The following is a 16,782-nucleotide window of genomic DNA, read 5'->3' as shown; positions in this document are numbered from 1 at the left end:
CATATGCCCTTAAACTTTCCGTATAAAAGTTTTTGAACAAATATAAATATTTATATTCATACTTATTTTTATAATAATAATTATGAAAATAATAAAATACAGAGACAAAAAAATCAAATCAAATACTATGATTTTTTTTTTTTTATCTTAAACATATCTTCATACGTAAATATTATACATTTTCTATTTAATAAATTTTAAAATATTAATATATTTATATAAGTTAATTTAATATATCAAATATAAAAATTATATAATTATGACAACGAAGATTCAACCGTAATTCAATCACGGATCCGAATAATGAATCATGAACTTTATCAATTCTTGGTTCTGAAAACATTATAAATTACACAATAGCACTAATACTCACTATCTTCATGTGGATGCTGAGATTGTGTGTTACAGGAGACATACCTGAAGTCGCACAATGCCAAAATTGTAAACAAAATTTAGCCCGGTCAGTGACGTTAGGAAGGGTCATGATGCAGAAAAACAAAATATAAGGGTTCATGATATTTGATCTAATTGCATTTTCAGGCAAAAATGCGAATGATACAACATTCTTAAAGAGAATTGTAACTCCAGCATCTCAAAAGCCATGATGTGGAGTGTCATAAATATCCCGGGGGCTTCAGTCAGATAGAGCTTCCTGCACTCATTCACAATATCAATCCATGGTCCTGCAAGTGGTGCAACATCTTCTCTTGCTATAAAAACAGCTATGTAACAAACAATTGAAAGTGCAGCCGCCCATCTCTGCGAGAATTGGATATGGCCAATTTGAAGTCAAGATCACGAACTATTCTAGGTGGTGCTCATGTGCTCTGAATCAATCACCAACGGCTGAGTTGTTCTGCTGTCAAAATTTGATCATACAATTTTTGCATAAAAACCAAGTGATAAGCATACCTTTAGTAGTTTTTCTTCACGCATGTATAGACTGAGCAATGCAAGCACTTTGATTATTAATTGAACCTTTAAGAGGTAATCTACAGTATGATCCTCTAAGGAGATCTTCTACACCTGGAACAGAGGTACAGCTTGAGCGTTCACTGAAAACAACCGCATGGGGATTTCCAGAAATTGACTGCCTAATAGATTTAATCATATCAAGGTAGCCTCCTTTACAGAGAGTGTCCAGTCCGTCAACAACCTATTTAAATGTCAAAAATGAATCAGAAAGTAATGATGCCAAAAGTAACAAACCTATGAAAAATGTGAGCACTAATATAAAAGATGCCAACTAACAGCTATCTAATAGCTCATATTTCAGACAAATCACTGAAAAAGGACTAATGCACATGATAAGGATGAATCTTCAAGATATATATCAAGAAAGGGAATTAGTATTAGTTGTAATTAAAGTAGGATTAATATTTGTTAGAGTCTAATTAGGATTAGTTAGTTAATTTATAATATAATTAGAATTTGAGTCATGATAGGTTATTAGAGTCCTAGTAGATTTTGGATGTTATAATTAGAATTAGAATCATAATAGGTTATTAGAGTTGTAGTAGACTTTGGATTTCTTAGAGAAGCCTATAAATAGGCTAATCAATGTAAATCAAAGGGATGAATTGATATGAATAATATTACATTTTCTTTCATTGCAAGGTTGCAACTCTCAATGGTGAGACTCCATTGATCTTCTTCTAAGTAAGACTCCTAGAAGACCTTAATGAAACTCTAAGATTTTCCATCTTTTCTTCATTGTTTCTTTTTCTCTCTATTTCTTATCTTATAATTTTCTCTACCATATAATTTATTCTTTGTTCCTCTCCTTATACCCTAAAAAATAAAACCCTAGTCCACCTACCCTTGAGTGTAGGCAACCATCCTAGGGTTGTCCTACATCAGAACATATTAAAATGAGAAGTAGTTATCTAGGTGAGCCTAGGAAATGTAGTGACGTGAATCATGTCCATCCAAAATAATAGGCACAACTGAAAATGTAAATTATGATTAATATTACTTGGAATTAAATTAGGATTAATATCTGTTGGAGTCTAATTAGGATTAGCTAGTTAGGTTATAATACAATTAGAATTTGAGTCATGACAGGTTATTAGAGTCCTAGTAGACTTTGGATGTTATAATTATAATTAGAATCATAATAGGTTATTAGAGTCGTAGGAGACTTTGGATTTCTTAGAGAAGCCTATAATAGGTTAATCAATGTAAATCAAAGGGATGAATTGATATGATGAATAATATTATATTTTCTTTCATTGCAAGGTTGCAACTCTCAATTGTGAGACTCCTAGAAGGCCTTAGTGAGACTTTAAGGTTTTCCATCTTTTCTTCATTGTTTCTTCTTTCTCTCTATTTCTTATCTTATAATTTTCTCTACCATAAAATTTATTCTTTGTTCCTCTCCTTACACCCTAAAAAATAAAACCCTAGTCCACCTACCCTTGAGTGTAGGCAACCATCCTAGGGTTGTCCTACATCAGCACACATTAAAATGAGAAGTAGTTATCTAGGTGAGCCTAGGAAATGTAGTGACGTGAAGCATGTCCATCCATAACGAAAACTTGATATAGTAAATAACAGGAGCTTCCCAGATAAAGATCTATAAAATTCTTCATAACATCTTAAGAAGCAGATAGACCTAAATATATGTCAATGATGTTCAGAGAGTAAATTGTATATTTATGATATTCAAAAGCATGATCAGACATTAATGGTCAGTACCAGTAGAATAGAATAAACAGATAATCAACAACCAAGGACAAATTTGCAAGAAAGCATCAGAGGACCTTCATAAACGGTAAGTCCTGTATTCCTCTTGTTATTTTTATGAGAACTAGTAGATAACAAATTCAGAATCTGTAACACAAAAGTGAAATATTTTGATATGCACTTTATTATAGTTTCCTCTTAAATCAAAATGTCCATTAAACAAGTGAAATATTTTGGCCTATACATTATTTAAGTCTGCCCTTTTAAATGTCAAGACTCCAAAATAATAGGCACAACTGAAAATGTAAATCGTAAAAGAAATAAGTCAAATACATTTATGAGAATTAAAAGCAAGCAAGATAAGAAACTTGTAGTTATGAAAAGGGTAAAATGCTTACCAATAAGGAGACACCAGATATGTCAATGGCCTTCAAGGAAATAAGCTCCAAAAGTCTCTCAGGTGTGGCCACAAGGAATTCAGGCTCACAACTTTTTAGGCTGTAGAACAATAAACAGTTGTTTATAAGAGTAGGAAAAAGCAGGCAAAGACAAAAATCTAGCCTAAATTCTTTTTTTTTTTTTTTTTCTTTTTGATATGTAAAATTTTAAACAATAAGCACTTAAGGAGTGGGTCAACCCTTGGACACATGTTATATACACAGACCAAGAAGACAAATGAAAACAGAATGAAAGATATCATTCACTCCTTTACTACCCAGAACATCAATGAAGTCTATAAAAGGAAGTCTTTCATCTCCTAATGATCTTCCAGTCCATTCAACTAAAGAATCCATACAAACATTTTTCACCTACAATTCTAACCAATCTATGCCATTAAAGACCTTCTATTTCATTTTTTCCACATACACCAAAATAAACATAATGGAGCTGCAAGGCCATACTTCCATTTTTCTCCTTCCTCACAATCCCTGCATGCCAACTAGTTAAGGTATTCTTAATTGTATCAAGAAGCACCCAAATAATACCTAAAGTTGAGAATGATAAAATACCATGAACTCTATACCTTCATAAAATGGATAAGTGCTTGGCCCATTCTTCTTCCTGTTTACCCTAACAACACTTCTGGACTAAAGCCCTTCTCTTTTGCATTAAGTAAGAATCATTTCCCAAACAAAAGAATATGCAGGCTGGTGAACCCCAGACCTTTCTATATGAGAAAGGGAGATTACAATATGCACTCAATACCCTATAATCTTCCATCATTAGCATATTTTCATGTTAAATTATCCTCATTACATACATGCACAAGCACATTTTGGAGACGAGTGAAAAAGGGTTCTACCATTTCTAACTCCTAATGATATAATCCCCTAATGAGCCTTCCATTCCAATGGTCACAACTACCTTCCACATACCAATTATCCAACATCAGGAGAGTTAACTTCAATAGACTACTTTCCTTTTTCTTGTTTATGACTGAGTTTATATAAATACAAATGTGATTGTTGAAATTGGTAAGAAAAAGTACTCCAATTTTTAATTTCTCCAACATGGTATCAGGGCACTAACTTCTTTCAGCATTCATTGTTGAAACCTAAATTGGTATAAAGTTCTCATTGGCCTTCATTGCTAAGTCTCAGAGATCTTTTTCTTGTTTTTGCCCTTTGTTGAGCCTTCTTTCACATGAAACAATGTCAGGAAGTGTCTCAAAATAGTCAATTAGTGAAGGCCATGGGCCAATCATGAACTTTAGCTCATGGTGACAACTCTACTCTTCAAATTACCACAGAAACTCAATGGACAAAACTTCCTAGAGTGATCTCAATCCATAAATTTGTTCAGCAAAAGTAGAGGGAAAATGGGGTGATTTCTCACTACTGTGAAGGACCAAAATCTGTGGATCCAGATTTCAAATGATGGTATGAAGCAAACTCCAAGATCATGTCTTGGTTGCTGAATTCTATGCAATCAGAAACCAGCAGGACTTGCTTGTTTCTCTCGACAGCCAAGGAGGTTTGAGATGAGGTGATTTAAATGTATTCAAATCTGCGGAATATTACCCAGATTTATGGTTTGCAAAATATGATCCATTACACAAAGCAAAGGGAATCTTCAATGACAGCTTACTACAACAAAATTCAAAGTCTATGACAGGAGCTTGGCCATTATCAACACTCTGAAATGGAATATGATGAAGACACTTTAAAGCTAAGCAGGTGGATGGAGCAAGAAAGGATATTTGAGTTTATAGATAATCTTCATTCAGAGCCGGACCAGGTTAGGGCTCAAATCCTTTGTTTAGATCCCTTTCATCTCTACAAAAAGTGCATGCACGTGTTCATTGCGAAGAAAGTAGATGTTAGGGCCTCCTTCACAAGAGAATTCAACCCTAAACACCATTCAAGGAAACTCCATTATTAGATCACAAAAGTTTGGATCAATAAAGAATGAAGAAAAAAAGACTCTTTGGTATGGTAATTGTAACAAACCAAGACACACTAAGGAGACTTGATAGAAGTTGCATGGAAAACCATAATATGGAGGAAAGGGAAACAAACTAGCTAATAGAAATAGCAAGGCCTACCAAGGAGCTTCCATGGAAACTGCGTTTGAGGAAAAACCAGTCCTTGCCTCCATTTCAGAAAGGCCTATTTTCACCAAGGAACAGCTAGACCTCTTGTACAAATTGATAGGCAAATCTGAGGTTCCTTCCTCCTCTTCTTGTATCTTAACACAATCAAGTAAAACTCATGTAGCCCTTAATGTTTTATCATCTTGAAGTCCTTGGATCATTGATTCAAGGGCCACTGATCACATGACAAAGGAGTCAAATTTGTTCACAACTTATACCATTTGTTCAGAAAAAGAAAAAGTTAAAGTTGCTAATGGGTGTATAACCCCTATTAGTGGCAAAGGTTTGGTTGTTGTTTCACCTTTTATAACTCTTCCTTCTATTATTCATATGCCAAATATCTCATGTAACTTGTTGTCCATCAATAAATTAACAAAGTCTTAAAATTGCTTAATAACAGTCTTTTTTCAATTGTTGTATTTTTGAGGACCTAGTTATATGGAAGATGATTGGCAATGCTAAAGAGAGAGAGGGACTTTACTACTTAGAGCCAAAGGCAAATAATCATATGCAAGTTTATCAAACAAGGAATTGTAGGGATTAAGAGGGAGAGGTTTGGTTACTTACATCAAAGACTTGGTCATCCCAATTTTATGTCATCAAAAGCATTGTATCCCAAAATGTTCTCAAGCCTAGTCTGTCTATGTTTAAATGTGAAGCTTGTGTCCAAAAATCACCAGGTGTCCTTTTCTCCAAGTGATAAGAGATTTCTCCAAGTAATTCTGAAACTCCTTCCTTTATGGTGCCCAATGACTTTTGGGGTCCCTTAAGAGTTATTTGTCTTTCAGGGTTTAAGTGGTTCATTAATTTCATTGATGATTGTACTCATGATACTTGGATCTATCTCCTCAAGGATAAACCCGATCCTACCACCACCTTCAAACATTTTCATAAAATGATTGAAAACCAATTTCATGCAAAAATTTTAAGTGTTGAGATTTGATAATGGATGGAAATATCCTAGCAACACCCTTGGTTCATATTTCCTTACAAATGGGATCGTGCATTAAACTTCTTATATTGATACACCCCAACAAAATGGGGTAATAGGAAGAAAAAAAAAAAAAACATAAAAAAGCCCTTGTTAGGCATTGATATTTTCTAGAAATGTCCCTAAACACTATTAGGCAGAATTCAATTCTTAAGGCTGCATACCTAATAAATCGAATGCCTTTAAAGATTTTGAATTTCCAAATCCCTATTAACACCTTGAAACATTATTTCCCTCATTTACATATCATTGGATCCCTTTCACCAAGAATATTTGAGTGAGTTGGCTTTTTTCATATCCACCGTAAAAAGAGGACAAACTTGTTCCTAAAGCTCTAAAGTGCATTGTCTTGCAATACTTTCCTCAAAAGTGCTTGTCTCTATGGATGTTAGTCTCTGAAGATGAAGAAAACTTTCCAATGGCTGATCTTCAAGGTTAGAAGAGTTATAACAAAGATCAGTTATGGGAGACAAATAGCCCACTCCCTCTTCCAATCCTAAATGATACCAGCAAGCGTTATGACCAAAGCAATAGCCAGGCTGGGGACAAAGTTTGTTGCAAGGAATTGAGTCAGAAAATCAAGTCAAGGCCAAGGAAAATGGTTGCAAATCTGCCAGCAGCTGGTAATAGACCAGATCTGTTGGCTTACTCAGGGAAGAAGCAGCAGAAGTTAAAAGGTCCCATCTCTCTCAAGCACAACCAGTCATCAATCCCGGAATTAGTTAATTCTGACTCTCTTCCCTCTCCTTTTTCTAACCCAATGTGTGATATAGATTTGCATATTCCTATTGTCATTAGAAAAGGAATGAGAACCTGTACTAAATGTCCTCTCTCAAATTTGTTGTCTTTCCATAGACTTAGTCTCAATTATAAAGGTTTTAAAACTAATTTTCCCTCTGATTTTGTCCCACAAAACATATCAAATGCTTGAAAAAAAATCCTAAGTGGAAAGAGGCTATTTGAAGAAATGAGAGCTTTGTATAAGAATGATACATAGGAAATTGTGGATTTACCTAAAGGGAAAAGAATAGTTGAATGTAAACGGGGTTTCACCATTAACTACAAAACTGGTAGTTCAATAGAGAGACACAAGGCTAGATTACTAGCCAAGGGGTACAAACAAACCAACGGAATTGACTATCAAGAAACCTTTGCAAATGATGCAAAAATTAATTTCATTAGGATTCTCTTATCTTTGGTAGGAAATTTAAATTGACCACTACAACAATTTGATGTAAAGAATGTTTTTTTGCATGGCTCCCTAGAAGAGGAAGTTCACATGGATTTACCACCTAGTTATGAAGACAACTTAAATTATGGGAAGGTTTATAAGTTGAGAAAATCTTTGTATGGTTTGAAATAGTCTCCTAGAGCATGGTTCGATAGGTTCACCAAGTCCATTCTTAAATTTGGGTATTGTCAAAGCCAATGGAATCACACAAAATTACAACACTTTTTGTCTAAGTGTATGATATAATTTTGAAAGGCGATGATGTGGAAGAAATGAAGGATCTAAAGAATCTTCTGGTAAAGGAATTTGAAAATAAAAGACTTGAGACTTTAAGATACTTTTTGGGATGGAAGTGCCAAGGTTTAATAAAGGAATATTTATTTCATAAATGAAGTATGTTTTGGATTTGCTCAATGAGACCAAAATGAAGAGTTGTAAACTAGAAGATACTCCTATTGACCCAAATCATTAATTAGGAGCTATCATAGATGGAGTGTCAGCGGAAAAGGGAGATACCAAAGACTTGTTGGAAAGTTAATCCACCTTTCACACACAATACCTAAAATAGTCTATGATATGAACTTGATAAGTCAGTTAATGCATTCACCCTTAGAGTGTCACATAGAGGTTGTTCAAAGGATCCTAAGACACCTTAAGTCCATATCTATAAAGATTAATTATTCTTAAAGAACAATAATTTGTAGGTTAAAGCTTACATGGATGCAGATCATGCAAGGTCCATTACAAACAATAGGTCAATGACAGGATATTGCACATTTATACAAGGAAATTTAGTCACTTGGAGAAACAAAAACTATCTTGCAGTGGCAAGATTGAGTACAAAATCTGAATTTCATGCAATGGCTCTTGGAATATATGAGTTATTGTGGCCCAAGATTCTTCTCAAGTAACCTATGAGGATACATGATGATAATAGGACAATAATTAGCATTGCACAAAATTCAGTACAACTTGATAGAACTAAGCATGTTAAACTAGAACAACATTTTAGTAAGGAAAATTTGAGAGTGGACAAATATGCACACCCTTTATTCTAACAAAGAAACAAAGGGTACTTCAAGTCTACATTCAAGTTTATGGTGAGCAAGCTAGGAATGGAAAATATCTTTGAACCAACTTGAGGGGGAGTGTCAAAATATTCCTAAATTAGTTGTTAATTTGTTTCCATGTATACTGATTTATTTGCTTGTATTTCTTCTCTCCATTTATGTATGGCAACAGTTGAATGATTTGCTTAGGAACGCATCCGATTAAGCTACTTAGGAAGAAATTAACCTTGATATTCTACTCTCTTCTTTCTTCATTATAATTGAGTGTACATAATGCCAAATGCAATTGTTAAAATGATAAGAAAAAGTATTCCAGTTTTTAGGCTCTCTAACACAATGCACATGACACAAAACCAAAAGCCAACCTGACACATTCATCATAGACGTTGGAATAGATACTTCATAACAAAATCAATGAAGTGGCACAGTAAAGTACAGTATGCACTCCAGACACTGCTAAAGAAGTCCAGGAACAAAATACAACTATTATTATCAGATGGAAACCTAAAAGCAACTTCAGTAAAGGGGAAAAGGAATGGATGCAAGAGCACGTAAGAAGCTCTTTTAAAGAGAAGAAAATATCTGAAGAAATAATAAAGGGAAAAATCCCCCAAAAGACTACCACAAAGGGCTAAGAAAACATCAAGTTGGTAAAGGCTAACTTTATAATGCAAGAGCAATGGTGTCCTTCTGACCCAAGAACAAAAATTATGATCTTTACACAGGATTTTATTTTTTATTAGTACCTTTTTACCGATGCATGGGCAAACTTGACCATACATTAGATTTTTCTACCTTCACCAAACACATCTAGTAGTGTTAGCATTAGCATGTGTGCATGTGCACATGTGTGTGAAAGATATAGAGGTCAAGATTTAAAATAACAAATAAAATATACAAATATTAAAAGTCTATATTTACCCATGAATCTGGTGATCCAAGGAGGCACCAGGATGTAAACTCACTGTATGTATTCCCAGAGCCTTCAAAGGCTTGCACACTGCACGGACCTGAGCATAATAAAAGATGACTGTCAACAGCTAACTTACTGGCCTGAGAAAATCTAATAGCACTCAAAGGAAGATAAGTTAAAAGTATTCTCTTTGTTGCTCAAAAAAATGAATAAGAATTCAAAGAAATGGCATTTTTCCTTCCATGGAAATGACGACTCATCATTTTGTCTCTATTTGCATTTAAAATGAGTCCACTTTGAATTTTTTTTAATTAAAATGCAAATATTTATTAAACGAAGGGAGGCAGGTGAGTTGCCCTTTCTTCATATTATTAAAGCGAAGGATGTTCCAAAATATGAGTAGGATCAAGTGAGGATAGTTTCAAATTTTCTGCGATAAACTACATTTCTTATGTGCAGTGACTCAATTCTTAAGGACACATACTATGCTTTCAAATACTATGAAAAGCATGATGGAATTATTCCATTCACACAGATATTGAGTGCCCTCTAAACTGAATTAAGCTTCAAAAGTATTTGGGCAGGCATAATATAAAAGTAATTCTAAGTAAATGAGTCTGAAGAGTCAAAACAAGATAACAATAATGAAGCAGCATATAAAAAGAATGTACAAGTCTTACAAACCTTGGCAGCTTTCTCTTGGGATGGTACAAGGAATAGAAGAAAGGGGCTAGTGAGGAATAGACCTTCTTTCTCCTTTCTTGCAATAGTATCAGCAGCAGTAGAAATCATCCAAGCAATTTGCTCCAAGGTAGAACAAGCTCCACTTGTCTCCAATATATTAATACCGGATGAATAACACTTCCAGAACTCAACTCCCCATTCATTAACAAATAAAGGCTTGTCTTCTTTGAAATTGAAGATAACATCCTGCTGCAATGCACTCTGGATTGACTTCAAGCACAGAATGAGAAACTTTGATGGACAATCTGAGTTTTCACAGGACTGTTGTTGTTGACCATGGACAATCCTACCCTTCCCTGGCAGAGGAATCTTACCTTTTTCTGATTTCCCTCCCACATTATCAATGGACGGAAGAACCTCTTTCTGCTCATTCTTTATATTTTTGACATGCCTTTTCAGTTCTTGATGATCTACATTTACATGATTCCCATCCAGAGTTCCATTCGTCAGAGCTGTATTGGTCCCATTGGAGGAAAGTCCACCATCTTGCCGTGAAGGCACAAGCTTCTTTGTTTTTTGTCTTTTACTATCCTTTTTCTCATGTCTCTCATTGAATGGATCCTCAGGAGTAGGAAGGCTAAAACACATTCCCTGTACAAGTCAAGATAGATTCACATATAACAAATTCCTTGGCAAAAAGCACACAGTTCAAAGCACACTATAGCACTAGAGGGTGCCAACAAGTTCAGGAAACCAAAGAAATGAAATTGTGCACATTAACAAAAACACTTCAAATAAAATCATGAAACTAGAAAGAGATCAACATCAAGCTGTTATTGCAATAACAATGTTGTATAAGTGAACGAACCAGGGGCAAAAATAAAATCACTAATTCCAACTGAAAAGATAAAGAAATGAAGAGCAACATTGTTTCTCAGTTTGCAACTTCATACACTGGTTGATTTAACAATGATCTCAATTTACATATTACTAGAACTTGAAAAACAAAGAAAACACGTGCATGAAAGAGCCAACACACACAGACCAAGAGAGCAGAAAAATACCTTAACTATGATAGGTAAAGATATGGGCCCCACCAGCAACACTTCTTTTTACAATAAATTCACAAATATAACTCCTAGTTATGAGTACCACCAACAACAATCCAACAATTTATAAGAATTAGACAAACTAACTGTATATTGGGTTTTCAAATTCCCCTTTTTAAGAATTAAATTTACAACCCCTAACTCCTTGTTTCCAAGGAATATATCCTAATTAAAGATGCATGCTTAACAACACAAATAACCAAATATTGAACAGATAAACCAACTTAAGATTTTATTTTTACATTTTTTATTTCAAACAATTTGAATGTGAAAGATTTTGTGTCCACAATAGTAGTTGGGAATTCAATGCAAAGTAATTGTAGTCATTTGAGATCAATTCTCCATTGAATTAGAAAAAATCAGTTTCAGAGAAATTTCTTCAGAGGAAAACTTATACAGGGTAATAAAATCCATGGACGAAATATGAACATTGGACATTAAAATGGGTTTTCCAAAATTTTAATTTTAGTTTTACAAAACATTAAAATTATTTTTGACAAAAAATTTGACCTAAGACTTATCACAAGTGAATTCTGGATTGGTACCAGTAAAATTAACCCTTAGATCAATCTAAAGTGCGAGTTCAATAAATCTAAGGATTTGCACTGAGATCAAATAAACCATAGAGGGTTGTGACCAGATTTTCTTTGGTAAGTAAGAAAATTTCTACCAGGTGAAAACCTGACCCTGAAGTTCTGTTTGCATATAAATAAAAGACGAGTTGTTTTTCTGCAATGATTCTCTCCTGCATTAAGAATTGAAAATTCTAGGCAAATTTTTTCTTTCAAAACTAATCATGTTCAAAATTAATCCATTCTCTGAATCTAATGGATTCCATGAATAATGCTTGGCAAATGGCTCCTCTATGTATATTATGGTTAGTTTGGAAGGAGAGGAATAAATTAGCTTTCAGGAATGAAGAGCTTTTGCTTCAAAGATTGAAATATTCTTTTGTATGTAATCTTTGGTCTTGGGTCAGGGTTTTCTTAGTTTTGAGCCCTTCTTCTCTTGTAAGTTTTGTACACTGGATAGACTCTTAGTAAGGGAAGGCGGTGTGTATACTCCCTATATACTTTGAGGGCATTGGCTTTTGGTGTTTCCGCTTTTTGATTAATATACTTCCTTTTTACTTATATAAAAAAAAATGGATTCCATGAATAACGCTTCAGGTGGATTTTGAAGTATTGAGCAAATGCTGAAAGGCAATTTCTAATTCATTTCTGACACTTTATGGATTCAATGTTTGCAGGTAGGAGGATTATTGAAGAGTAAGGTTGTGCATATAGATTGCATGCGGAGAAGAACTTGTTCAACATTCCTGGCACTTCAAATAACTTCTAATAGACAATTTAGTGGACTAGATAGTCCTATGGTTTTCTCCATGAATAGTTGTGATGTAGGACAACCCTAGGATGGTTGTCTACACTCAAGGGTAGGTGGGCTAGGGTTTTATTTTTAGGGTGTAAGGAGAGGAAAAAAGGAATAAACTTTATGGTAGAGAAAATTATAAGATAAGAAATAGAGAGAAAGAAGAAACAATGAAGAAAAGATGGAAAACCTTAGAGTCTCACTAAGGCCTTCTAGGAGTCTCACCTAGAAGAAAATCAATGGAGTCTCACCATTGAGGGTTGCAACCTTGCAATGAAAGAAAGTATAATATTATTCATCAAAATTCATTCCTTTGATTTACATTGATTAGCCTATTTATAGGCTTCTCTAAGAAATCCAAAGTCTACTAGGACTCTAGTAACCTATTCTACTAGGACTCTAATAACCTAGTCTACTAGGACTCTAATAACCTATTCTACTAGGACTTTAATAACCTATCATGACTCAAATTCTAATTATATTAATCCTACTTAAAGTTTACTTAGGTCTTCCCTTTCTTCCTTGAATAAACTTTAAAAGGCTTTTCCCCATCAAGTTGTTTTCTCATAAAGAAGGATCTTGTGTCTCTCTTTGTTATTTATGTTTCTGCACTTCATATTTTTTGTTTGGTTGGATTGAATTGAATACAAATTACTTATTTTGGGCAATTAATTAAATTAAATTAAACTGAAAAAAACCTAAAAAAAAGTTAAATAAACCACCAAATGTGTTTTTCTATTCCTACCAGAGCATTAGTAGATTCATACAAAGGCTTAAAAATCTGAGTGATGCTTGAACATACGGTTGGTAGAATGGATTCACAAAGAGAGGATAACCTTTAAACAACTCAAATCACATTTATTTAAGGGCATAATCATGTGATACTTATCAATTTATGCCACAACTTAAGAGAGAATTCATGAATCTAGAATTGTTAGAGAACACCTTAGAACAATAACAAGGAGGTCCACACCTAAACTGAATGCCATTGAAGTAACTAAGAATATTGACTTCCAAATAATAAAGAAGTTGGTTGATTCACTCCAAACTTTTGAAATGACCATGTCATCACCTAAGAAACCCAAAGCATAGTTAAAAGGTCAAACGGGAAAAAACTGAAAGAAAGTCACAATAATAATCTTTTTCCTTTTCACTTGCTTATTAAGACAATCCAAAGATATATATTTATCAAAAAAAAGACAATCCAAAGATAATCTCCTACTTGTGACAATTTTAACACCCAAACCAAGTATATCTTATGAGTGACTTTTCTTTCTTTGTTCCTCTAGGATGTGTTTTCTTCTATTTGAGATCACCCATATTTTTGTAGTTTTTATTATTTTGTTTATTAGAGTTCCCTTGAACTCCTTTTTTCTTTCTTCTTTTTCTTTTTCTTTTTCTTTGTGATTTTTGGTAGGTTAATAAGCATAATGTATTAAGAAGATGCAGCTACTTTACAACTCATAGATGGTGGAAAGGTCATTTCAAAAGTTAGGGGGAACCTACTAATTCCTCAAGTTTTAGAAAATGAATGTTCTATTTCTTCTTAATATCAATCACTTGAGAACCTCCTGGTTCAAGATATAAGAAAATTTTCTAACTATTATTTCAAATTTAACGGTAAAATTTTGAAACTTAAAAATTTTAATAGCAATACAAAACTCATGAGTTATTTCCAAAATACCTCATTCTTCCTTGATTGTCTCAAACTTAGCAATCCTATAAAAGAACGACATTAAAAATAGATCTAGAGAGGGTTGAAATGGACTCATCTATATTTTTTTCCAGCTTTTTTCAATTTTATTTTAATTTAATTAACCATCCAAAACAAAGCAATACTATTCATTGGCTTCCAGACCAGCAAAAAAATATATAATGTGGAAACATAAATAATAATAATAAAAAAAAAGCACCTAATTGTTTTCCCTTTTTACTTGAAAACCCCAAATACCAATCACCAACCACTATTCGAGTCAAAATCCACAGGACTGTCCAATTACTAAATGATTTGGTAGTAATTATCTTGAGGTTTCAACATTAAATAAGTAAATAACTGCATATTATTCTTCAAAATGCATCCTACATCCAAGCAACAAGTTCACAAGCCACCATGGATAAGCAATCTCCCTTCAGACTGTCAATCATTCATGGGATCCACCAAAAGCACGTTTCACATAATCCACCAGAAGCAAATCAAACGATGAAATAATTATAAAACAATAAGAATTTTCAAAACTTTCAGAAATCAACACATAGCATGCATGAACATAGTAATTCTTAAAAGAAACAAAAAAAAGAAAAAAAACAAAACTCCAATAATTATCAACTCTTAATGCAGATGGAAGAGTTGCACAAAACAAGTTCACATGACTCTTATTTATAGGCAAACAAACCTGGAGGCAAATCTTTCATAACATAAGAATATTATTATTTTAAAAAGGATTTTCTAAGATATAAAATATTCTGAAAAATAATTTCAGAAAATAGGACACTTTTGTAAAGCCAATTAAGTCAAAACAAATACTCATCCTTGTATAAGATTAAGCGATTCAGTGAGCAAATCCCCCTGACTCCATATTACTTCGAGGGTTTATGTTCACTGAAATCAATCCAAACTTCCATTAGGCTCAATCTCAATTAAAATTCTCATTTAAAGAACATGATATTTTGCACAACTGATTATGAATGATTATTCAAAGCACCAGATATGGTCCATGGGTCACATTACAATCCATTACGTTGCTTGTTCTCGTAGAAATTGCTCCAATGTAAAATATTTGTCCAGTACTTAATTAGGATTTAATCGATCAACTAGCCTTTCTTTAGACTACTACTATGATTTTTTATTTTTTATTTGAACTTTTTCCATTATCGCAAGTAACTAACCCAAAAGAAAGACATACACTTAAATTTCTCTTTTTTTGCTCTCTTTTCACTTTTTTTTCTCAGAAAACAAACAGCGCATAAAAAGAGTCAATTTGTCCTAAAAGACCCAGAAAGCGCATCAAGCATTAACGGAAGACTACCTCGCAGATGCGGCGTTTTCCGGATTTGCGACGCTTCTTGGAGGCGATAATGGCGGCAACACGAGCAGAGACAGCAGAGGAGGATGAGTCCTTGTGGAGTTTCTTCCGATTCGATTTGTTCTTCTTTCTTTGTATTGCATCGTCACCCTTCGCCATCAGAACCACACCCAAGAGAAGAGAAGCGTTTGCGAGAAAGAGAAGACTCCTAGGATCTAAGGCGGCTGTTGGCCGTGAGGGCGTGAATGCCTTGGAAAATGGCGGTACTTTCTTATTGGGAGTGGAGGGTTCGAAGTATACTTGAGGTTTATGGAGTGCGAGGGCGTGTTTGGAAACAACAAATGAGAAATTACGGTTTTGGATGCTAATTTTCGAAAATAATTTTGAAAAATAGTTTTAAACAATAATTTTTTTAAACTATTTTCTGATATTCATAAAATAAAAGTTGTTTGAAAATATAAAATATTTTTAACCTATTTTTACTATTTTTAAAAATAATTTTTTAATTTCGTATTTTATTTTTAATCATTCTATATGTCTGTTATTTTTTCAAACAATCCTCGAAAAAAAAGATAAAATAATAAAAAATAACTAAAAGATGTTTTGTTAAAAGACGTGTTTTTTGTTTTTAAAAACTAAAAATAAAAAACAATTTTTTATTATCAAAAGTGTTTTTAGTGTTTTTTATTATAGAGAACATAGAATTGTTCTAAAAAACAATTCTCAAATAGGTCCTATATCACACTTCTCAAATGTTTTTTTAAAACAATTCTTCAAAACATAAATAAATAAATAAACATATTAATACCAGTTTTTTATTCTTCAAAATAGAAAAATAGCATAATGTATCTTTAGATAACATTTAAAAACAGTTTACATTGTATTCACTTGTTTTTTATGGTATACAAATATACAAATAAAAATTATTTTTAAAATGCCTGGAAACATAAAAAATATATTTAAAACATTTTGAGTTTCTAACTTTTGTTCTATAAAACATGAATAGTCTTCAAAAACTATTTTCAAAAACACTTTCCAAACAAAACATATATTTCCACCCACCGGATTTCTTTTCGCATCCATATAAATAATGAACTTTTTTAGGATAAAAAATT

At 33.2% G+C, this 16,782-nt stretch overlaps 1 protein-coding gene across 5 annotated transcripts; it reads right to left on the bottom strand.

Annotated features, from left to right (window-relative positions):
- Positions 1 to 272: 272 nt before the first annotated feature.
- LOC100260841 (uncharacterized) lies at positions 273 to 15,992 on the bottom strand. 5 transcript variants are annotated; one of them, XM_010660410.3, is made up of 6 exons: positions 15,671 to 15,977; positions 10,168 to 10,818; positions 9,492 to 9,580; positions 3,084 to 3,183; positions 913 to 1,156; positions 273 to 859 (listed from the first exon to the last, which is right to left on the bottom strand). In XM_010660410.3, exons 1-5 carry the CDS (start codon positions 15,824 to 15,826, stop codon positions 929 to 931), a joined length of 1,224 nt encoding a protein of 407 aa, XP_010658712.1. In that variant the 5' UTR covers positions 15,827 to 15,977; the 3' UTR covers positions 273 to 859; positions 913 to 928. The 5 variants fall into 5 exon arrangements, with proteins under 5 accessions (XP_010658712.1, XP_010658713.1, XP_010658714.1 ...); XM_010660411.3 differs by having other exon boundaries at positions 273 to 856; XM_010660412.3 differs by having other exon boundaries at positions 273 to 846; positions 15,671 to 15,976.
- Between the last annotated feature and the right edge of the window lie 790 nt (positions 15,993 to 16,782).

Source organism: Vitis vinifera, chromosome 13, assembly GCF_030704535.1.
Source record: "Vitis vinifera cultivar Pinot Noir 40024 chromosome 13, ASM3070453v1".
In the NCBI taxonomy this organism is placed as follows: Eukaryota; Viridiplantae; Streptophyta; class Magnoliopsida; order Vitales; family Vitaceae; genus Vitis; species Vitis vinifera.
Note: the sequence above shows the minus strand (reverse complement) of the source record. Positions and strands in the feature narration are given on the sequence as shown.

Bases quoted from the DNA above. Each gene is read 5' to 3' on its own strand.
- LOC100260841 (XM_010660409.3), bottom strand. From the start codon at position 15,826: ATGGCGAAGGGTGACGATGCAATACAAAGAAAGAAGAACAAATCGAAT. The intron at 10,819-15,670 runs GTAGTCTTCCGT...TGACTTGTACAG, and splicing joins GAAAACGCCGCATCTGCGAG to GGAATGTGTTTTAGCCTTCC. The intron at 9,581-10,167 runs GTTTGTAAGACT...TATTATGCTCAG, and splicing joins CCCAAGAGAAAGCTGCCAAG to GTCCGTGCAGTGTGCAAGCC.